The sequence below is a fragment of the Hemitrygon akajei genome, chromosome 30, assembly GCF_048418815.1.
Source record: "Hemitrygon akajei chromosome 30, sHemAka1.3, whole genome shotgun sequence".
Classification (NCBI taxonomy): Eukaryota; Metazoa; Chordata; class Chondrichthyes; order Myliobatiformes; family Dasyatidae; genus Hemitrygon; species Hemitrygon akajei.
In genome coordinates this window covers 24,053,729-24,078,538 of record NC_133153.1, presented here as the reverse complement: position 1 = coordinate 24,078,538, position 24,810 = coordinate 24,053,729, and the positions used below count along the sequence as shown (strand labels likewise).

At 39.8% G+C, this 24,810-nt stretch overlaps 1 protein-coding gene across 6 annotated transcripts in view; it reads right to left on the bottom strand.

Annotated features, from left to right (window-relative positions):
- Positions 1 to 24,810, bottom strand: part of myo5aa (myosin VAa) — a 232,756-nt gene that overhangs the window by 114,505 nt on the left and 93,441 nt on the right. For all 6 annotated transcript variants that reach the window (XM_073033131.1, XM_073033134.1, XM_073033135.1 and 3 more), the window contains exon 5: positions 8,915 to 9,071. In XM_073033131.1, the coding sequence (XP_072889232.1) occupies positions 8,915 to 9,071 (157 nt within the window). The remainder of the gene's footprint in view (positions 1 to 8,914; positions 9,072 to 24,810) is intronic.

Genomic DNA, 24,810 nt, shown 5'->3' with positions numbered 1-24,810 from the left:
TTTGTTACTTTCCAATCTTCCTGCTACAAGTTCAATTGAAGACCATTTTAGTCATTTGTATACAGAAATATGAAATATGGATGTCAAATCACACTCTACAAAATAGTCACAGCAAGCAGAATCCAGCTGTACAACTTTATGCATTATCAGTCATCTGCTCTAGATTTCGAGGCAGTGATTGTTGACAGCCCTCCATCTGTTGATCATGTGCTCCAATGGAACCAAATGTCTCCTGATATTACTGCTGCTTTAACAGACCCTTCATCCTTTCACCTGTCAAGCAGGTCTTCCTGCTCCTCATTTTGCAACTTCTACTGTCTTTTGTCCATGTGGGGTTGTCTGTGTTCCCACTCTCTAAATGCTCCCATTATTTCAGAAGTTTACCCCCATGGTCTGCCCATCAAGATACATTCCCACCTTCCCTGTAGCTTAACGAGCTCGTTTTGTCTCCTTCTGATGAAGGGTCTTCAATCTAAAATGTTCGTTTTTTCCATATCGCAAACATGGAAAACATTCACTGTCACCCTCCTGAACAGTCAATTCCTTAGAGCAAGCTCATGACAGACCCAGGGACACAGCGGCCCAGTGACAGTGTTTGGTGGATGACAGCCAAAGGACCAGGCACCGTAATTCTTCATAATCAAAAGCCCTGACATAACGCCTTCGCATTCTTCCCACTTCAGTTCATCCCGCTCTAGAAACCCGAGCACAAAAAAAAACAGCTTCCCATAAACAAACACCAGTGTTGGAAAATGTTGCTAGTTTCAACATGGGACTCCAGACAGCCTATTTTTCGTGCTTTCTGAATCAAATTTGTTCAGATTTTGTTTGCAAAACCAAATGCAGGTTTTATTTTTCCATACAGCTACAGTCCGTATCTTGCTGTAGAAACTTTTCAGTCCTTTCAGCAGCTAGTGAGTATTTTACCCTTTTATATGGAACATCAGCAACTCCTACATATAAAGTGGCTTCATATTTCTCCCTTTAGCCTGAACACTGTAATAATATCACCTGAAGCACTGTAATAATATCTTCTTCAATGTCTTAACATCCTTTACTGTTCTCACTAACAGGACAAATGGCGGTTACTGTGCCCTTCTCACCATCCACCAACACCCCGGCTAGATAGCAATATCTGACAAATATTCTGCTTTTGAAGACACTATATAGTTTACAGAAAAACAAGCTTTTATCATAAAAGGGGCTGAATATTGCACAGAAATGCGTGTCACAAAGGTGTTTGTCAAATTATACCTTGTATGATATTTGGAATGTTTACTAGAGTATTTTATATGCTGCCTACATCATGATTTATTTACTCTGCTCTGAACCAGACCCTATTCTAGACTAACCAATCTGATTTGCGATAAGTACTTTATTCTTATTTAGAGATCCAGCCTAGAACAGGCTCTTTCAGCCCACTGAGCCGCAATGCCAGGCAACTCACCAATTTAACCGTTGCCTAACCACAGGACAAGTTACAGTGACCTATTAATCAGCACTACTTCTTTGGACTGTGGGAGGAAACCAGGGCAGCTGGAGGAAACCCACACGCACGCGAAAAGAACGCACTTTTTTTGTTACAGTGGGCGCCAGAATTGAACTCTGAACTTCAACTCCCCGAGCTGTAATAGCATCGCGCTAACCACTACGTTACTCTGGCGCCCCTTTCACCTGCCTGCGTTAAGCGCTCTCCAAAAACTCTGCTCTTTGCCCACACAGTCTGTCAGCTGTGACTCAACTAGTAATAGTCTTGTTTCCAAGTCAGAGTTATTGGTTCAAATCCCGCTCCAGAAACCTGCGCACAAAAGAAATTTAAGTACCATTCCAAATATTCAAAATACCAAAGGTGTCCCCAGCCATTGGAAGTTTATCTTCAGAGTGAAGCACTACATCTGGAGACACATCTCTCTCAGCTGGATGTATAGCAGCACATGATACTACTTCTGAATACAGCATGGAAGTTACTGATGTCATTTTGTCCAGTCACTAGATTATCTGATGATCATCCATTGCTACTGATGGAAGCTCCCTGTGCAAAAAGTACCTGTCTTCATTGCCATATTGGCAACAATAACTGCACTTGGAAAAAAAAACATTCAATTGGCTGCAAAATACATCGGCAGTAAAGATGCTATAAGCAATTTTCCTCATTTAGCCTTCCAAATACATAATGTCCCTGAAATTATTTTATTTCTATTGATTGTTGACAAACAGTAAATAGACCAGACCCTTCGAGTCACACCACCCAGCAACACCCAATTTAACCCCAGCCTAATAGTGGGATAATCTACAATGACAATTAACCTACTAACCAGTACGTCTTCGGGCTGTGGGAGGAAACCAACGCAGTTCTGAGGAGGAGGTACGAACTCCTTCCGGGCAGCAGCGGGAAGAATTTTGTATGTTCTCCCGTGGCAATTGTACCGCTTTATCAGTGATTACGAAGAGAAAGGAAGCAAGACTTTAGATCTTAAAGTCTCTTATCTAAAACATTATACAACAAAACCAGTTTTATGCTTTGAATTGAGGTACGATTTTCCATGGGCACCAGCTGTTCCCTGCCGCAGTTTCAGCGCGAGGCCGCAGAACACAGCCAGTTCTGTTCTTCCCGTGAATCATTCAGGAATAACATGGGACCGTAAGAAATGGGAGGAGGTCTTATAACCCCTCAAATCTAAGATGCTATTAAGCCAGAAAGAGCAAAGAGATTTATGAGGATATTGTCAGGACAGGAGGAAATGAATTAAGCAGGAAGGTTGAGCAAGTCAGGACCTTTTTTTACTGCAGTGTAGAATGAGGGGTAATATTGTAATGATGTAAAATATGATGAGGGGTATAGCTAGGATGAATGTGCAAAGTCTTTTCCCTAGGGTTGTGGAATTAAGAACTAGAAGGAAAAGGTATAAGGTAAGGGGTAGAGATTTAACAGGAGTGTGAGAGGCAACTTTTTTTTTACCAAGAGGGTGATCTTTATATGGAATGAGCTGCCAGAGGAAGTGGTTGGGGCAGGTACATTATCAACATTTAAAAAAGTACCTGAACAGGTAGATGGATAGGAAAAGTTTAGATGAAGCTTGATAAATGGGGCTAGCTTAGATGGGAATCTTGGTCAGCATGGAGCAATTGAGCCAAAGGGCCCACATCCAAACTCTGTGACGGAGATTACAATTAACCTGATCTTCCATCTTCCTGCCCTTCTCCCATTCGACCAGGAAAGAGCAGCATGGTAGTGCAGTGGTTGGTTAGCACAACGCTTTACAGTACAGGTAACCTGACATCAATTCCCACCGCTGCCCATAAGGAGTTTGTTTATTCTCCTTGTGACCGTATGGGTTTCCTCTGGGTGCTCCAGTTTCCTCCCATAGTCCAAAGATGTACCGGTTGTAGGTTAATTGGTCATTGTAAATGGTCCCATGATTAGGCTAGGATTAAATTGATGGTTTGCTGGGCAGCATGGCTCGAATGAGTAGAAGGGCCTAACCTGCATTGTATCTCAATAAATAAATAAATTCAAAGTGTCTGCCTCCACACCTCTCTGGGACAAGGAGTTTCAAAGATTCATGACGCTCAGAAATTTCCTTCTTATCTCCATCTCAAATGGGTGGCAACTGATTCTGAAACTGTGCAGCCTTTTCTAGATTCCTCACAGAGGAGAAACATCCTTACTACATCCATTCCCCTCCCCCACCCCACAATCAAATACTAGTTCATTAAGGTAACTTGTTTGGTATTCCCCTTTGCTCAGAAGCATAGGCTAAAATTATGATGTATTTAATGTCACACCAATTCCAAGAAACCAAGAAATGACCTTGGAGTCTTCCTAGATCCACTCCCCATCAGTCAATGTGATAAACATGCAGTTATCGAGAGGAACAAAAACATTGTTTCAAATAGTCTTCAATCTTTTCCAACACAAAGATTATATTTAGGAAAATAATCCAAGACGTTGATGGAGAAAAAAATCGACGGGTGAGAAAAGTGAACTATGAAAATGTGTGAAGTTGGCAGTTCTTTGAAACACCATCTGCACCGTCCCACCAGGCTCTCAAGTCTGCTTCCTTCTTTCACTGGGACAGATGTTCTCCCTGGTTCTTCTGTTAGTACTTCTTTCCTTCAACGAAGACTGTTGCAAGATGCCCACATCCCAGAAGACATGCAGGCAGGTTAACCGGCCACTAACGTGGGCGGACGACAGGAGGAGTGGGCAGAGCTGATGGGCACACGAGGAAGAATAGATGATGGGGAAGTAGGGAAATGGGACTCCAGGGGTTCCCAGCCTTTTCTTTATGCCAATCGACCCCTTCCATTAATTGAGGGATATATGGATCCCAGGTTGGGAACCCCTGGGTTAAAGGAATTTCTATGAGACTCAAGGGGCAGGATGGCCTCATTGTCGATCGTCAGGATACATAAAGGCATCTCGGGCTACTTTTATGACAAATGTGTACATTGCAAGTAAGACCCTTCCAAGACTGCTTGTTAACTTTTAACACACACCAAATGCTGGAGGAACTCACCGGCCAGGCAGCATCTAAGGGTTTCGGCCCAAAACGTCCACTGTATCTTTTTCCATGGATGCTGCCTGGCTTGCTGAGTTCCTCCAGCATTTTGTGTATACTGTTCGGATTTCCAGCATCTTCAGATTTTCTCTTGTTCGTTAACTTTCAGTTACCTGTTAGTCCCCAGTGAATATAAATACCTTCCAGCCTTAGAGATGTCTCTTTGACAGTGAATCAAACACCTGATACCTCTGGCATTGCGGTACATCACTGCCCGTCACACTGGGACCTCATCAGAAGAATGGGTCAGCAAATAAGCAGAAGCAACAGGAAGTAGACTGCGAAAGAGAACTACCATACAGCTGTCTCCAACAGTCATAGTTCATTGTGCACGCGAATGGAAAGATTAGGTTTGAACAAAGTTCATTCCTATAAAATGACTTGCATTAAAGTTTCTCAGAAAATTCCACATTATCAACTCTTGAAACTAGCTCTCCATTTTGCTTCAATATTGAAGTTTAAAAATGGCAGTGCACTAATTGCATTTGAGAAATATGACTTGTGTTATGCTATGATAGTTTTAATATAATATCAATAGGTGATAAATTATACAAGTCAAAGGCATTATGAATATCGAGTAAGTGCATAAATGTAGCCAACATACACACCAGTCAACACAAATTCAAATTCACACTCCTACAGTCAACTCAACACTTCAGTTCTTCCAACTTACGTGTCACTCAGTATGATCTGATACACAATCGGATTCATAATTAAACTTGACAGTGTCGGCCTCGTGAACAAACTGCAGGTATTAGTTACCTGAGAGGAGATCACTTCCTCGCCATAATCTGAAAAGCCAGATCTCTTTCATTAATGCCGAGGATCATTAAACTGAGCAGTTGTTAATCAAGGAGATAGTCAGATTATTCTAGTTCTTTATGTCAGCAATTTAGGAAAAGCTTATGAGAAACAGCTTCACCAGGGCTAACTTCTCAGGCTTTGATCAGTTACAGAGGAGGCAAGAGACTGCAGGCACTGGAATATGGAGCAAAAATCTGCTGGAGGTACTTGGGCAAGTTTAGCACCATCTGTGGGAGGAAAGGAATGGTCAATGCTCCAGGATTCCAGGTTTCCACTCGAAACATTAACAATTCCTTTCCTCTCACAGGTGTTGCTCAACCCGCTGAGTTGCTCCAGCAGACTGTTTGTTGCTTTCATTAATAATGCCCTTGCTGCTGTGCAGCTGTAAGCATCCAGAGCAAGTCCTGTAATCACTTACATCATCAAGGAAACAGTGGAGTGAAGAGAATCGAGCAAAAACCCTTGAAGGTTGTCTGCTCATTATCAGAATGCCAATGCGATCTTCCTTCTTGGAAGATCAAAGCTTCCTCATTCCAAGCCTGACAGAGCACACTGAAGCATTCACGTGATCAGACTTTGAAATTGGGAGCAATCTTACAATGGTCAGCTTCACTTACTTCAACAGATGAAGGCAAGATAGCTGCTCTGCAAGTAAGTGAGCCAATGAGTAGCGAGGAAACTGGGAAGTGTTCTGAGGGAGAGGGTTAACAATCAGTGGGAAGGGCAAGGATTAATCTGAAGCAGCCAGCATGGCTCTGATATGGGCAGACTCTGACTGAATTTTTGACGATGTAACAAAGTTTACTGATGAGGGCAATACAATATATGTGGTTTAGATGGACTTCAGTAAGTTGAACATAGGGCAAGTTGGCTAATTGGATCTAAAATTGGCTTGGCAAAAGGAGACAGAGAAAGACATGGATTGGTGCTGTACTGTTACTGCTTGTAACATATGTAACTGAGTTGGATATGGATGTAGGTGACATAATCAGCTTGGAGATGACAAAGATTGGTGGAATGTGGTTTTACGCTACACGGTAATGTCAATGTGCTTTTGACATGGGCTATGAAATAGCAGGTAGATTTTCATTCAGAGGTGCTGAATTTTGGGAACACTATTGAGGAAGGGACTTCTTCACGAATGGTAAAGTCCTTGGGAGCAGTGAGGAACACAGAGACCTTGATGGGCAAGTTCAAACATCCTTGAAGGTGACAGGACAGGTAGATAATGTGATTAAGGAGACATACGGGATGTTGGCCTCAGTGAGGACATGACTACAAGAACAGGGAGCTTGTCCTCCAACTTAGAACATTGGTCAGATCTCAGCTGGAGTACTTGGTGCAGTTCTAGGCACAATATATGAAAGGTGTGATGGTGCTGGAGAGGGTACAGAGGAGATTCACCAGCAAGTTGTCGAGGGTGAAGCAGAGGCTGGGGAGACAAAGTCTGATCGCCCTGGAGCACTGGACGTTAAGAAGGCATGTAACTGAGGTATGTAAAAATATGAGGGATACAAACAGGATAGTCTGCAGGAAACCTTTTCCTCTTTGCTGGATGAATAAACTAGTGGGCATATATTTAGGGTAAAGGGTTAAGAGATTTAAAAGAAACATAAAAACAAGAAATTCTGCAGATGCTGGAAATCGAAAGCAACACAAGCAAAATGCTGGACGAACTCAGCAGGTCAGGCAGCTTCAATGGAAGTGAATAAACAGTCGATGATTCGGGCCGAGATCCTTCTTCAGGATTGAACCTTTTCACCCAGAGAGTGAATTCATTGTCAGTGGACGTGGTGGAAGCAAGAGTCTCTGACAGTTTTTATAGCCGGTCCAAACAAGCACTTACATTGCCCAGGTATTAAAACTCTGGGGCAACTGCTGGAAAATGGTAACACAGAAGTCTGCCAACCACTTTGCACAGCCAAGGTGGGACGAATGATCTGTTTCCATGCCTTTCAAGTCAACGATATAACATTGCTGCTTACGTCTCGTCTCCTGCAAAGAGAAACCACTCAGACCAAGGCAAACCTGACTGTCATCTGGCAGTAGACAGTACCCACCACGTACGTGACAATCGTGACTCACAGTGAGACAGTACACACTAATTTGCCTATCCAACTCTCTGATGCCTGTTCTGAAGACGTTCTATGTGGGCTGCATTATGTCTTTACCCTTTCGTGTCGGTATACGTTTCCAGGAGCTTGATTCAGTTTCAAGCCTTGCTTTGGTCTGATGCAATTCAGACTGAATTCTCACAATATGGAAGTTCCCATGTTCAGGAGATGTTCAATCCTGTTAACTGGGTCCCACACCATCCACCTCTAAGAAATGTAACACAAAGTGGCCCGTTCAACTCTTTGTCCCATAAGAAAGAAAGACAAGGAGGTCATGTTTTACTCAAAAATCAGGCATAGCTGCAGCTCCCCTGCCCCCCAACATGGTCTCACCTATCAGCTGTCAAGCTTGCACCCTTTTCTTAGCAGTCTGGATGAAGGGTCTCAGCCCAAAATGCTGACTGTTTACTCTCCTCTATCGATGCTGCCCGACTTGCACCATTCATCCGACCATGTTTGTGCAGAGCAGCCAGCAGCCATCTGTGTTAATCCCATCTTCCAGCCACTGCCACATCCCTAGGTGATTCTTCAAGCGTTTCGCATGCGTTGCTCAAGTTTGCCAGCATCTGCAGGTTTCTTGTGTCTATGAATAACAGGCAATTTTTAGAACAACGTACATAAAATGCTGGAGGAACTTGCTGTTCCCTCTGTTGCCTTTCTTGCTGAGGTCCTCTATCGTTTTGTGTGCGTAGCTCAAGAGATGGTGTTAGCAGCCAACGGCGACGTCCTACAGATAGTTCAAGAAACTACTACTTCTCCTCCTCCTTTTAAATATGCTTCTACTAGTAAACTGCATGCAGGTGTTCTACGCCATCTGCTTCCATCTGACCAGTCTCCCTCTCCCTCGAGTCGTTGCTAACGGAGGAAAGTGCAGCAGGTCTTGGGCAAAGTTTGATCAGCGTGGCTCGTGGTTTGGGCCCATTTTTAGAGGGCTCTGCAGTCCATGTTTCATGCGTTTCTGGTTACTCATTTTTATCGCTATTGTACGCAATTTTGATCAGGACGCTTCGACACATACTGGCTTTGCGGCCTGCGGTCAACCGATGACACAGCGCGAAATTGAACTGAACTAAACATTCCTAGACTGTTTCAAGGACTCTGAGGTTTGATGTTAAATATTCTGGGGGTTAGTTCATTTTTTGCCATTTGCGCAATTTGTTCCTTTTTTTTGTGCATTGGCTGTTTGATATTTTCTTTGAGCTGATTCTGAATGTATCTTTGTTTTGTGGCTGCCTGTGGGGAAACAAATACATACTTTGATAATAAGTGTGCTTTGAATCTTTGAACTTCCAGCATCTGCAGAATCTCTTGCACCTACAATTTGGTTTGCGTTTTCTAGGATATTACCAACTTCAACTTCTCAATGACCCTTGAATTCCCACAGGTACACAAGATGTCTTTTTAAGTAAACTTCTTTCCGAGCGTAAACCTTACCTCCATGATGGGGTTGGAGGCCAGGACCTTCTCTTCCACGTTAGCCTCACTGGCAGAGCCACTGACTGTCGCAAAGTATCGCATGGCATACTTAGCCGAGACAGTTTTCCCAGCACCGGACTCTCCACTTACAATGATAGACTGGTTCCGCTCATCCCTGAAACACAGATTATAAGCCACTGTACATTCAATAGCCATCTGCCTCGAAAAAAAATTTGTGCAATTAATCACAAGCAGTTATAAATAATATGTTTCAAGGCAAGAAGCCTGGAGCCACATTAACTCAGATACTGAGAAGGGGTTTATTTTCCCACTTCAGAAAGAGTAAGACAAAGGCTAGTACTCAAGGGTTCAGTAGTGGAAAAGGGGTGCAATTTCAAGTTCCCAGGTGTCAACATCTCTAGGGATCTATCCTGGGCCCAACACATTGATGCACTCACAATAGCGGTTATATTTCATTATGAGTTTGAGGAGATATGGTATGCCACCAAAAATACTCACAAATTTACCATACTCTGGAGAGTATTCTAAATGGCTGCATCACCATTTGGAATAGTAGGGGAGGGGCACTTCATAGGATCAAATTAAGCTACAAAGGTATGAACTCAGTCAGCCCCATCATGGGCACTAACCTCCCTTGACATCCAGAAAGCGATGCCTCAAAAAGGCAACATCCATCATTAAGGACCCCCATCATCCAGGTCATGTCTTGTTCTCATTGTTACCATCAGGGAGGAGGCACAGAAGTCTGAATGCAACACACTGAAGAACACAGATTCTCTATGTTTTTCTTTATAAGCAACTGAGAGATTGACCCGTCATATTTTGGGTCATCAGACTTCCTCAGCAGAATGATTTTTTGCCGTAGGCCTTTCTTTTTAGGGACCTATTTGGAAATATGTATGTTGCTATAGAGATTCCTAATCCAAGTTCATGAAATAATTTAGATATGCTTTGAAAAAGAGAGGGCTATGGGTAACCCTAGGTAATTTCTAAAGTAAATACACGTTCAGCACAGCATTGTGGGCTGAAGGGCCTATATTGCACTGTAGTTTTTTTTTCTATGTTTCTATGTAATACAGGAACAGCTTCTTCTCTTCTGCCATCAGATTTTTGAATGGACATTTAACCCATGAACTCTACCTAACTACTACTTTTTCTGTTTTTGCACTATTTATTTAAATAGACACACATACTGTACATACATACACACATGTATTTTATATATGACATATATAATCCGTAACTAACTGCAACACTTGGCGACAGCTGTGTAGGGTTGGGGTTCGTATTCTGGAGATGGAAAGAACAACCAGAAGACAGCAGAAGAGAGACAGGAGAAATGCAGCCGTGGTTGCCATCACTACCACATATACATGTCCCACCTGCAACAGAACTTGTGGGTCCAGGATAGGACTGTATAGTCATCAAAGATCTCACCGTTAAAGGAGTGGATGCTGTCATCAGATTCTGATGGACAACCGAAGAAGATATATGACAAATGCCGTTAATATTAAGCCTGACCCTGATCCTGATTCTGATTAGCAAAAGGCAAATATCAAAGGGTGGTGAAGGCCGCCTTGTAATGAGGAAGTTAAGTTTCCTCAGAGGATTAGGAAACTATTAATCCAAAAGCAATAAACTACAAGAGACTCCCCACAAATCACAGACTGCCCTGTTGGTTTCATGCTTTCTTATCTGTTGTGGATCTTTCCAGGATAATGATCCCAACATACCAATTCAAAAGTCATCTGAGGCATTTGTATCTTGAAACACAAAAAACAATTGAATGACAGTGTGAGAGAAAGCCATGTCTGCCCTCAGGGATCTTTCAGTAGAACAGGAATGAAAAACTATTCTCCCACCACCAAAGTGGATTTGCAATTATAAGAATTTGCCAGACAAATCACAACAATCCTGAAGTTTAATTGTGCCCAACTATGTCACACTTTTCAGGGTAAGGTGATTAACATGATCCCCAAACAAGTTTTCATTGCCCTGTTCCCTCAGTAGGTCCAAGCTCAGTGCTGGGAACTTGTAGTTAGGTTCCCTTACCTCCTCACCCCCAATCCCTCGATCTCCTGTCATCCTTACCCTTCCCAACACACTGACTGCAAGTCCCAATGAATTTCCCAACCCTGCGATGAAAAGCCAACCTTCAAACACCCTGCCAGGTACCCTAATCAACAGCTGCTCAAACTCACTGTCAGTGGGTCCTGATTAATGCTTTCCTCACCACAACTCGCCGATCATAACTTCCAACCAATGACACACCCACCCGTCCAAAATCGAGAAATTAATAGAAAATAAAAGAACGTAACGCTGAAACTTCGTAAGGCATTGGTCAGGCCAGACTTGAAGCGTTGTGAGCAGTTTTGGGCCCCATTTCAAAGAAAGAATGTACAGGAGAGTGTCCAATGCAGGTTCATGAGAATGAGCCCGGGAATAACAGAGTTAACATATGAGGAGCGTTCAGTGGCTCTGGGCCTGTACGCTCTAGTTTTCAGAAGAATGGGGGGGGGGGGGGGGCGGGATCTCATTGAAACCTATCAAACATTAAAAGGTCCTGATGGAGTGGATATGGGAAAGATGTTTCCTATTACGGGGGACACTAGGACCAGCCTCAGAAAAGAAGGACATCCCTTTAGAACAAAGGTGAGGAGGAATTTCTTTGTCAGAGAGTAGTGAATCTGTGGAATTCATTGCCACAGCCAGCCATGGAGGTCAAATCATTGGGTGTATTTAAAGCAGAAATCAATAGGTTCTTAATTAGTGAGGGTGTCAAAAGTTACAGGAAGAAGGCGGCAAATGGGGATGAGAGAGATAATAATCAGCCATAGAGGAATGGCAGAACAGACTCAATGGGCCAAACAGCCCAATTCTACTCCCATTTCTTATGGTTTTATGATTCCTCATGACAGAGGTGACCATCTTTTCTATGCCTTCTCTCAGAGGATGAAATAAGCAGGAGTGGAACTGAGCAATGCAGGCAGAGTAACCTGTGTTTGCAGCAAAGGACAGAATTCAGCTCTGAGTTGCTCCCGAGGGAGGGCCTTTGTCAGAGCATTCAATCTAGAGCTACTGGCGGCTTTAAATGTTGGCAGTACTCAACAGGAGTGTACACCTATCCGGAGTAGGACATACTCAGTGGCCACTTTATTATGTACACCTGTGTCTTAATGCAAGTATCAAATCAGCCAATCATGTGGCAGCAATTCAATGCAAAAAAAAAGCATGCAGACATGATCAAGGGGTTCCATTGTTGTTCAGACCAAACATCAGATTGGGGAAGAAATGTGATCTAAGTGACTTTGACCATAGAATGATTGTTGGTACCAGACAGGGTGGTTTGAGTTTCTCAGAAGCTGCTGATCTCCTGGGATTTTCATGCACAACAGTCTCTAAAATTCAGACAGAATCTGAGGGTAAAATTGCCTTGTGAATGAGAGAGGTCAGAGGGGAATGACTAGACTGGTTCAAGCTGACTGGAAGGTGGGGCGTCACGTGATGACGTAGGATCGAGACGTTGGGAATCCAGCTCCCTCGTAAAAAGTAATGAAATAGGGTTTAAGTGAAGAAGAGTTAACAAATACCTACTAGTAACTATTTATAAGCAACTCAGGATTATTTTTAGATATTGCTCCTAAACTGAAACAGAAGAAAGCTACTACTTCGAAGACTGCGCAAGTCGGCGGGGAAAAAGGCCTGTTTTGGCGTAGCCTCGTACTCAAGTTGGATCTCCTCCCGGAGAAGTGCATGGCACTTCTGATGGTTCGGGACAGGAAGTTGCAGCAATGTCAGCGGTCTCTAAGAAGAAAAGGCAAGAACAACGCATGCGCGAAGAAACAAGTATGCATGAACAGATATTAACAAAACTACAAATCCCAACTACGGCTGGAAGTGAATCGGAAGTGGAATCAGATTCTTTGGGAAACACAGATGAAGAAGAAGAGGAAAAGGAGGAGATTAAAGGAGACATAAGAGATATCCTGATATATATGATGAATGAATTAAAAGCTATAAGAACAGATATAAGAAGGATGCAGATTACACTCGATAATGTGGTGGAAAAACAAAAGAAGATGGATAATAAAGTTAAAGAGATGGAAGTAAAAATGGAAGAAAACACTGAAAGAATAGATAAGATAGAAGACAATAATCTTGCCTGGACAACAGAAAGAAAACGGATGTTGGAAAAAATAGGTGCGCTTGAAAATTCTAGTAGACGAAATAATATTAAAATTGTTGGTCTTATAGAAGGTACAGAGGAAGAAAATCCAATAAAATTCTTCCAAGAATGGATTCCGAAAATTTTGGAAATGAAAGAAGGAAGTCAAGTAATTGAAATTGAAAGAGCACACAGAGCTTTAAGACCAAGACCTCAACAAGATCAAAATCCATGATCAATTTTGATAAAATGTTTAAGGTACCAAGATAAAGAAATGATCTTGAAGGCAGTTACCCAGGGTGCTAAAAAGAGAAATGGGCCATTGATGATAGAAGGGAAAAGAGTTTTTTTTTATCCAGACATAAGTTACGATCTTCTGAAGAGGCGAAAGGAATTTAATCCAGTGAAAAAATCTTTATGGGAAAAGGCCTATAAATTTTTATTGAGCTACCCAGAAAATTGATAATTTTCCTGGATAATGAAGAAAGAAGATTTTTCGTTGATTACCGGAAAGCAGAGAAATTTGTACAAGAACTACCTGATATCCACGAGGAGGGGTAAAGAATTATAGAAATGAAGTGGACTAATGATGAAGACTGAAATAAGGTTGGACTTGACGGACATTTATAAGGAATAAGAAGAAAAAAAATAGTTGAGGAGTATTAATTGGGAGTAGAGACATTAATTATTTTCTTTTCTTTTTTCTTCACTAATATATATTTTTTCTTTTTTTTTGCGGGGGAGCTGGAGGAGCTCCTGATCGATGGCTGCGAGTTTCACGTGTACAATCATGGCGATTGCCATGACCCGTAAAATGGGAGGGGGTAATGTTGTGTTTCTTTTTATTCGCAACATTAGTGGGGGGGTATTTTGTTTTTTTTCTTATATATTAGTTACCTTTCTTCTATTTTTCTTCCTTTTTGCCTGGATGGTTGGGGAGAGACACATAGCAACATGGAGAATTTTAAAGAGTTCCCAAGGTATTATGAATGATTAATTTACTTAATTTTTAAAGTTTTAATGTTAATGGACTTAATGGACCTGTGAAAAGAAAAAAGAGTTTTAACATATATTAAGAAAATGAAAGGAGATATAGCTTTTCTACAAGAAACACATTTAACAGAAACAGAACATAAGAAATTAAAGAGAGATTGGGTTAGAAATGTCATTGCAGCTTCATTTAATTCAAAATCGAGAGGAGTTGCAATTTTGGTTAATAAAACTTTACCAATTAAAATACAAAATGTAGTAATTGATTCTGTGGGGAGCTATGTGATTATACACTGTCAAATTTTTTCAGAGTTATGGACTCTTACGAACATTTATGCACCAAATGAAAATGATGCAAAATTCATACAACAAGTTTTTTTGAACTTGGCTGATGCACATGATAAAATATTAATAGGTGGAGACTTTAATTTTTGTTTAGATCCAGTTTTGGATAGGTCAACTAAAGTTGCTACAAAATCAAAAGTAATAAAACTAACTTTATCATTAATGAAAGATTTAAATCTGATTGATATATGGAGAAAAATTAATCCAAGAGAAAGAGACTATTCATTTTATTCAAATAGACATAAAACTTACTCAAGGACTGATTTTTTTTATTATCAAAAAATATTCAGGATAGAGTGAAAAGTGTGGAATATAAAGCAAGAATACTGTCAGATCATTCCCCCTTGATAATGACAATGATAATGATGGATAAGGAGGAATCGATCTATAGATGGAGATTTAATTCAATTTTATTAAAACGTCAAGATTTTTTGTGATTTTATGAAAAAACAGATTCATTTTTTTTGGATACAAATTTACATTCAGTTGAGGATAAAATTGTATTATGGGAAGCGATGAAAGCATATTTAAGGGGTCAGATTATAAGTTATACATCTAAAATTAGGAAGGAATACATGGCAGAAATAGATCAATTGGAAAAAGATATCATAAAGTTAGAAAAAGAATCTCAAAGATATATGACAGAAGAAAAACGAAGACAACTTGTTAATAAAAAATTACAATATAATACACTCCAGACATATCATACAGAAAAAGTAATTATGAGAACTAAACAGAAATATTATGAATTAGGTGAAAGATCACATAAGATTCTTGCTTGGCAGCTGAAAACAGAACAGGCTTCTAAAACAATAAATGCAATTAGAACAAGTGCAAATAAGGTTACTTATAAACCTTTAGAAATTAATGAAACTTTTAAAATTTTTTATACTGAACTATATCAATCAGAATCACAAAATAAGATTGCTGAGATAGATAAATTTTTATCACAAATAACCCAAAATTAAATTTGGAAGAACAGAAAGGATTAGATATGCCCTTTACATTAAAAGAGGTTGAAGAAGCTTTAGGATCACTTCAGAGTAATAAATCCCCAGGAGAAGATGGTTTTCCTCCTGAATTTTATAAAAAATTTAAAGATTTATTAATTCCTCCTTTTATGGAATTAATATATCAAGTGGAAAGAATGCATAAACTCCCACAGTCTTTTTTAACAGCAATCATAACTGTATTGCCAAAAAAAGATAGAGATCCTTTAAAACCAACATCATATAGACCTATTTCTTTGTTGAATACAGATTATAAAATAATAGCAAAAAATTTATCTAATAGAATATCTAAATATTTACCAAAATTAATACATATGGATCAAACAGGTTTTATTAAAAACAGACAATCAATGGATAATATAACCCGGTTACTTAGTATAATTCATTTAGCACAAAAAAGAGAGGAAATGAGTGTGGCAGTTGCTTTGGATGCAGAAAAAGCATTTGATAGATTGGAATGGGATTTTTTATTTAAGGTATTGGAAAAATATGAGTTAGGAAAATTTTTTATACAATGATTAAAACCTTAAATACTAATCCTCAAGCTAAAGTAGTTACAAATGGTCAGATTTCAACACTATTTTGCTTAACGAGGTCAACTAGACAAGGCTGCCCATTATCACCTGCTTTATTTGTATTGGCAATAGAACCATTAGCTGAATTAATCAGAACAGATCCAGACATTGGGGGCTTTAGAGTTAATCAAGAAGAATATAAGATTAATTTATTTGCTGATGATATTTTGATTTATTTAACAAACCCATTGCAATCTTTGCAAAGACTATCTTTTAGATTGGAAGAATATGGGAAAGTATCAGGGTATAAAGTAAATTGGGATAAAAGTGAAATTTTACCCCTTACCAAAGGAAATTATAATCAATGTCGATTAGTAACTCAATTTAGATGGTCAATAAATGGGATAAAATATTTAGGTATTAGAGTTGATAATGATGTAAAAAATTTATATAAACAAAATTATTTGCCATTATTAAAAAAAATAAGAGGATCTTGATAAATGGATGATGTTACCAATAACATTAATAGGTAGAGTTAATGCTGTAAAAATGAATATATTTCCTAAATTGCAATATTTATTCCAAACTTTACCAATACAATTGCCTCAGAAGTTTTTTCAAGAATTGAATAAATATGTGAGGAAATTTCTTTGGAAAGGAAAGATGTCAAGAATATCATTGGAAAAATTCACATGTAAATTTGATTTAGGAGGGTTACAACTTCCAAATTTTAAGAATTATTATAAAGCAAATCAACTTAGATTTATTGCGTCTTTTTTTGATGAAGAAAAACCGGCTGGATTAGAATAGAATTAGATAAGATAAAAGAAAACATACCACAAGATTTTATATATAAATGTGAATCCAAATGGATACGGGGGAAAAAAAAGAATCTCCTATATTAAGACATTTGATTGATTTATGGAATAAGGTAAATATGGACGATGAGATAAAGAAATCTTTATTAGCAAAAAGAACTTTAATTCAAAATAGGCTTATTCCTTTTACAATGGATAATAAACTTTTACATAATTGGTTCCAAAAGGGGATTAAATATATAGGTGATTGTTTTGAAGGAGGTATATTGATGTCATCTGATCAATTAAAAAATAAATATAAAATATCAAACAACACTCTTTTCTGTTATTTTCAATTAAAGGCTTATTTACGAGAAAAGCTGGGTCAATCAATGTTGATGCCAAAACCTAGTGAAATAGAAATATTAATTCAAAAAGGAAAAATTAAAAAATTTACATCCTGTATGTACAATTTGATTCAAAAACAGACAATTAAATCAGGAATTCATAAATCAAGACAAAAATGGGAATTTGATTTGAATATTAAAATTGATGGAAAAAGCTGGTCAAGATTATGTTCTGATAGTATGATAAATACAATAAATGTTCGACTTAGATTAGTACAATATAATTTTTTTACATCAATTATATATAACACCACAGAAAATAAATAGATTAAATTCAAATATGTCTGACCAATGTTTTCGATGTAATCAAGAAATTGGTACTTTTTTACACTCTACTTGGTCTTGTTTTAAAATTCAATCATTTTGGATAAATCTAAGACTTTTATTGGAACAAATTACTGGAGTACAACTTCCACATAGTCCAATATTATTTTTATTAGGAGACATTGAAGGGACAATACCGAAACTTAAATTGAGTAAGTATCAGAAAAAAATTATAAAAATTGCATTGGCAGTAGCCAAAAAAGTTATCGCAGTTACTTGGAAATCTGATTTATATTTAACTATGGATCATTGGAATAATGAAATATATAGTTGTATTCCACTTGAAAAAATTACATACAATCTAAGAAATGAATATGATATATTTTTGAAAATTTGGCTCCCATACCTACAAGAGATAGGATTAAATACATAGGTCCTTTGAAGATAAAATTATAAAGTAATTGGGGAAAGTAAAAATAAAAATTATTTTGAACTCCATGGAGCATGTGGGGATCCTCCGATATCCAGGCAATCTTTCTCTTCTTTCTTTCTTTTTTTTCTTTCTTTGGACAAGGGTTAAGGGGAGGGGGGGGAGGGTTAATATTATTCTTTCTTTCTCTTACTATTTTATCATTACATTTATTCTTTGTAATTTTCTAAAAATTTAATAAATAAATAAATAAAGAGAGAAAGCTGACTGGAAGGTGACAGTAACTCAAATAACTACACATTAAAACAGCGGTGTGCAGGGTATCTCTGAAACCACAACACATTGAACCTTGAAGCAGATGGGCCACCCCAGCAGAAGACCTTGAACATACACTGAGCAGCCACTTCATTAGGTACTGGAGGCATCTGCAGTAGCACGGTGCAATGTTGTACCAACCTTTCAAACTATTCCAAGATCATTCTAACCGTTCCCTCCCGCACAGCCCTCCATAACAAACATAGATCCATAGAAAAAACTTGCAGTACACTTTCCAATGGAGTTAAGAGGTGGAAATAGATGAGTGAAATTTAACACAATTTCAACAGTTTTCCACAAACTCTGCACACGACCTTGGAGATGTTCAATGATGATCAGCTCACTCAAAAGAACATCAACGGAGTCGTGGCAACTATTTTGAACTTTGCTCTCTAATAAGGACATAGGCAACAGCAGTTTGGGTTATGGAGAGAAGGAATCAAAAATAACAACCCAAAATTTGAGATACAGAATATAATTCACTCAGAAAATGTATATGAAATGAAGTATAAAAATAAACAAATAGAAATAATTTTTCCATTTGCTTCTTAATGCACGAGCAGGTAGCGTGGCTTTGTGCTATGGAAAAAAAAATCACATATAGTTTTCTAAGAATGCAGCACCTCCAAGCAGGGTTGCCTGTATAATTCTTTCAAATAACCTGAAAATGCTGATCTTATCTCCAGATGAAATATGCACTCTGTTTCTCTCTCTAAAGATGCTGCCTCAGCCTAATGTTTAATTCCAAATTCACACTGCCTGCACTATTTTGCTTTTAACTTACAAATCTCTTAAACATTTTAGTTCTTGATATTTTCCACAACCTCTCATTTCCTTTACAATTCCCACAATACATTGAAAGAACGCTTGGTACAACTGCCCATTCCCCTCCTCACTCACCTCCATTCAGGGCCCCAAACAGTCCTTCCCGGTGAGGCAACAGTTCACCTGTGAATCTGTTGAGATCGTCTACTGTATCCAGTACTCCCAATGCAACCTCTTCTACAGTGGTAAGACCCAATGTGGACTGGGGGACCTCTTTGTCAAGCACCTCCACAAAAAACAGATTTCCCAGTGGCCAACCATTTTAATTCCAATCCCTATTCCCATTCTGATAAATCAGTCCATGGTCTCCTCCTCTGTAACGATGAGGCCATTCCAAGGCTGGTGGAGCAACACCTCACCTTCTGTCTAGGTGGTCTCCAACCTGGTGGCACGAAGATCTATTTCTCCACCTTCTGGTAATATTTCCCCCTCTCCCAGTGCCTCTTCTCCTTACCTTTCTCCCACGGGGCACTCTCGTCTCCTATTAAATTCCTTCTTCTTCAGCCATTTACCTTTTCCACCTATCACCTCTAAGCTTCTTACCTCATCCCACCCCCACTCACTGGCATCACCTATCACCTGCTGGATTGTATTCCTTCCCCTCCACCCCTTCATATTCTGACATCTTCCCCTTTCCAGTCCTGATAAAAGGTCTCGGCCCAAAACGTTGACTGTTTATTCATTCCCATAGGTGCTGCCTGAGCTACTGAGTTCCTCCAGCGTTCCATGTGTGGTGCTCTGGATTTCCAGCACCTGCCAAAACTCTTGTGTTTATTGAAAGTATAAAGTCTTTGTTTTAAGACTTAAGGTTGCACATGGAAGACTTCAACCTACACATAGACTGAGCTAACCAAATTAGTAACAATACTGTGGAGGAAGTGTTCCTAGAGAGCATATGGAATGGGTTCTTCACTTAACCATCAGGAAGCCAACAAGAGAGAAGGTCATCCTAGATCAGGGGTGTCAAACTCATTTTAGGTCACGGGCCGGATTGAGCAAAATGCAGCTTCATGTGGGCCGGATCAGTCGGACGCGTGCGAACGCAGCTTTTGTTTTTCAGCCTGCTCTCATGTGTCTCAGTCTCTGCTATAACTACAACGTGTTTCACTTTACAAATTCCGTTTCTTATGAAGAAGACTGCCGAATAAACACTAAAAACCCTGAAAACCTGGTACCCGAATAAACTTAGCATTAGCCATATCATACGCCATAGGCGCTTCGATTACTGGGGCCAGCTTTAATAGTAATTAGATATTATCTCGCGGGCCAAAGATAATTCCACCGCGGGCCTTGAGTTTGACATATATGTCCTAGACCGTAGATGAAAGTGGATTAATTAGCCTGGCTTTGAGAATCATGATCATATTATCATTAATTTGTAGTTGATTTTGAGACTTGGATCCTGAATCTAAATAAAGGAAAGCATGAGGTGAGAGTTGATGACATTATCTACGTGGTTGACGACAAACGTTTAAGGACTGCGTGGATGATGCAACAACAATTAATCATTCCTGTCTGGCACAAAGATAAAAGAGTGGTGTGCCTCAAGCAACTCACTCAAAGGAAAATCATGAAATCCAAAGAGGATTCATACAATTTGGTCCAAAAAAGCAGCAAACCTAACAGCTGGGAACCATTCAGCAATCAGAAAATGAAGATCAAGAGATTAATTAAGAGGGAGAAAACAGAGTACATAATTAAGTTTGCAGGGAACACAAGAACTGAAAGTAGCATCTTCTATAGGTTATGTGAAGCACAAAATATTAGTGAAAACAACCATACATCCATTGCAGTCAGAAACAGAACATTTATAATTGGGAGAAAATACAGAAATTCAACTCCATCTGAATAAATAGTTGGGTGAAGACAGAAGCAAAATATCTTCCAGAAATGATAGGGGTGTCAAGGCTCTAGTGAGAGGAAGATATTGAAGGAAATCTGTGTTAGTAAGGAAATTTATGTTATGGAAATTGATGGGATTGAAGGCTGATAAATCCTCAGGAGATGATGGCTCTCATCCCAGAATACTTGACAACATGGCCCTGGGTATCTCGGTACACCAATTGATGAGAGTGATTAACAGGTGTTAATGGCGGGAAAATAGTGTGCTGATCTTCAAAGATCAGATTCACTGCCATTGAGGGCTATGGAAGCCAAGTTATTGGATGTATTTAAAAAGAGACTGATGGGGTATTGCTTGTTTAAAAAATAATAAAGGTTACAGGAGAAGACAGGAGAATGGGAGTGAAAAATAACAGCCATGATTGTTTGACAGACCAGTCAACAGGCCGAAAGGCCTAATTCTGCTCCAAATCTTATAATCTTATTTGAGTGCAAGTGTGGAGATGTCTTTCTGCTATTGTACAGGGCCCAGGTGAGACAGGAGATTTTGTCATCCAAAGTGTAGTGAATCTGTGGAATCTCCAACAGAGTCTTAACGTTGGGGATGTTCGTCTGGTTGACATGCTTACCATTACTGCTGGACTTGGATGACAATCTTATCTTCTGGTTCATCCAGGAGATTAAGATGCATGAGATCCATGGTGAATTGGCTATTTGGATTCAAAACTGGCTTGCCCATAGAAGTCAGAGAATATTGGTCACAGGGTCTTATTCTAGCGGGAGATTTGTGATTAGTCGCGTTCAGCATGGATTTATACTGGGACATCTGCTGTGTATGATGTATATTAATTCCCCTGGATGGAAATGTAGAGGGGTGGGTTAGTAAGTTTGCAGATGATATGAAGATTGGTGGTGTTGTGGATAGAGCAGAAGACTGGCAAAGAATACAACGGGATTTAGATCAGTTGCAAGAATGGGCAGAGAAATGGTCAAAAAGTGAAATGTTACATATTGGTAGGCCAAATGTAAACTGACTGTACACCGTTAAGGGCAAGACCCTTAGGACTGTTGAGGAGCAGATAGATCTTGAGGTCCAAGTTCAAAGCTACCCTGAAAGCAGTAACACAGGTCGACTGGGTGGTAAGAAGGCATTTAGCACGCTTGCACTTATTAGTCGAGGCATTGAGTTTAAAAGTCAGGAAGTTATGTTGCAGCTTTATAAATCTCCAGTAAGACAGCATCTGGAGTATTCAATACAGTTCGTGTCACCACATTACAGGAAGAATGTCGAGGCTTTGGACAGGGCACACAAGAGGTTTACCAGGATCTTGCGTGGATTAGAGAGCATGTGGTATAACAAAAGGGTGGACAAATTGGGTTGTTTTCTTCAGAGTGGTGGAGGCTGAGGGGAGATCTGATAGAGGTTTACAAGATTATGAGAGACATAATTCAGAACGACAACATCTCCTTTCCAAAGACTGAAATTCTTAATACCAGCGGGCATGCATTTAAGCTGAGAGGGGGCAATTTCAAAAAAGTTGTGAGGAGCAAGGTTTGTTTGTTTTCCTTTTAGACACACAAAGCGTGGTGGGGGGGGGGGGGGTACCTGCAATGCACTGACTAGGCAAAAGCATTATAGAAATGTCTGCAAGACATTTAGACGGGCACAGGAACTTGAGGAAAATGGAAGGTTATGGGGATTGTGTAGGCCGAAGAGATTAGTCAGTTGTTCGATTACTAATCTAATTGGTTTGGCACCACACTGTGGGCTGACGGGTCTGTTCCTGTGCTGTACTGTTCCATTTTCTATGATATGCACTGGATGACGACCACCACAGTGGAAAACTAGCACCGTAGTTGTCCTTGAAAGTTCGGGAAAGGCCACCTAATATGGTTGATTGTGCTAATGTCAAGAACATACAACAGAAACTGACGATGGCCTGTTTTTAAGAGGAGGGAACTGTATAAAGGATATGCGCTCACTGATCCTGCTAAAGGTTGGAAACTGTTCAGAGAAGATTGATATATGGAAGGGCAGGGCTGGTTTAGGAGGAGAATTTAGACTCAACTGCTGTAGTTTAGAAGGGCTAAACTTCTAAATAAGTGCAAGAAGGGACATGATTGAAACAGGCAAAATCCTCAGGGAACTTAACAAGGTGTTTCCTTCTGCCTGATAATCTACAACTTGCGATCACTTTGAAGGGGTGCTCATTAAGACAGATGAGGGAAAGCTTTCTGAACATGTTACGAATCTTCGGAACTCTCTTGCTCAAAGGCAGTTGGAAGCAGAGTCTCTGAATATTTTTAAAAAGAGATCAATATATCCTAGACAAGCATGGGCAAAACGTTATGAGTGATTGTTAATAGATCAGACTCTAGAAGCTGAGTGGAGTATTCCTATTACTAATTCAGAAGTCCATATATACTTTAAAGAATGCATAATTTTAACTACAGCCTATTTAAAAGCCATCTGAAGGTGAGGTGAGAAAAATTTCAATGGACATTTCACCTCTCAAAGTGTAAAGTGTGGTCTCTTAAACCCCAATTCATATACTGAAATGAAGACAAGCTGAAAAGTTTAAACACAGTCAATTCTCTCCCCACCTAACCTAAAAGAGCAGCATCAGCTCTATCTGGGAATCCGTCGGTCACCAAACCTGTGCCTGTCGACAACAAGGATGACATCTGGGGAAGGATGCTGAGCAAGAACCTCACTGCCTGTGGAAACTTCTATAAAGAGTCCACTAAATGTGCGGCATATGCCAGTTCAAGACCTTCCCAGGCCCAAAACCAAACCTTGCCATCCATGACTCAGAACAGAAACAGCCCCTTCAATCTGCAGTGTCGTGCCAAACTAATTAAACTAATAATTGAATGCTTCACTAAACTGATCTCGTCTACCAACACAATGAGAACATCCCTTCATTCTCTGCACATTCATGTACCTATCCAAGAACCTCTTAAATGCCTCTATTGTATTTGTCTCCACCACCACCTTTGGCAGCGCATTCACCACTTTCTTTTAAAAAAATCCTTGCCCCGCATCTCTTTTGAACTAAACTCCACTCACCTTAAATGCATGCTCTGTAGTATTAAGACATTTTGACCCTGAGGAAGAAATAACACCTCTTTACCTATACCTGTCAATTTACAAACTTATATCTGGTCTCCCATTAGCCTTTGCATCTTGAGAAAGAACAAAGTTTGTCTGACTTCTACTTATAGCACATGCCCCATAATCTAGGCAGGATCCTGCTAGTAAAGTCTTATATTCTATCTCCACTGTAACTCCTTCTAGACTCTTGCCAAATATCAAGCTTTTCAGTATGGAAGAATCCCGTGAGCTGATTATTCTATGGGAGCTGAAAATTCCCAAGAAGGGAAGATGCTACAGTTGAAGATGATGGGAGACCTCTGTGGGTCCTGTTGCCACGTGTGTATTGATGGCCTGTGAAAAGTGATGCATGCCACCTTTCTTGGTATTTTTTAAAGGGGTTAAAATGGGGGAGAAATGTCTATAACTTAAGAAATAATCAACAGCCATTTTAAGATCTCCTGAAGGATTCGACAAACTTGAAGGATTCTCAGGAATGGAGCTACAACCATCGCCAGAAGAGAGAAGTGCCAGGGTGGGCTTCAAGCCAGATTAAAGTGGCGATGACCAAGAGCGGAAAATGAACTGGTGTACAGCTCCAGTACTCCGTACCAGCCAAGATCCCCACCTTGAGCTTGTCCCACCTGCCTGCATTTGACCTGTCCCCCTCTCTTCTCGCTACTACTTTTGGGCAGGAGATGCAGGAGACTTGGGTCCCACACCACGTTTCAGAACAGTTGCTGCCCCATAGCATTCAACTGACTGTAGACTCACTTTCAAGGACTCTGCCTTTGTTATGAATGGATTTTCATAGATTCTATTGTATTTCTTTATTTTCCTGTGGGTGTTGCAACAAAATTAATCCCAAGGTTGTATATGACATACTCACTTTGT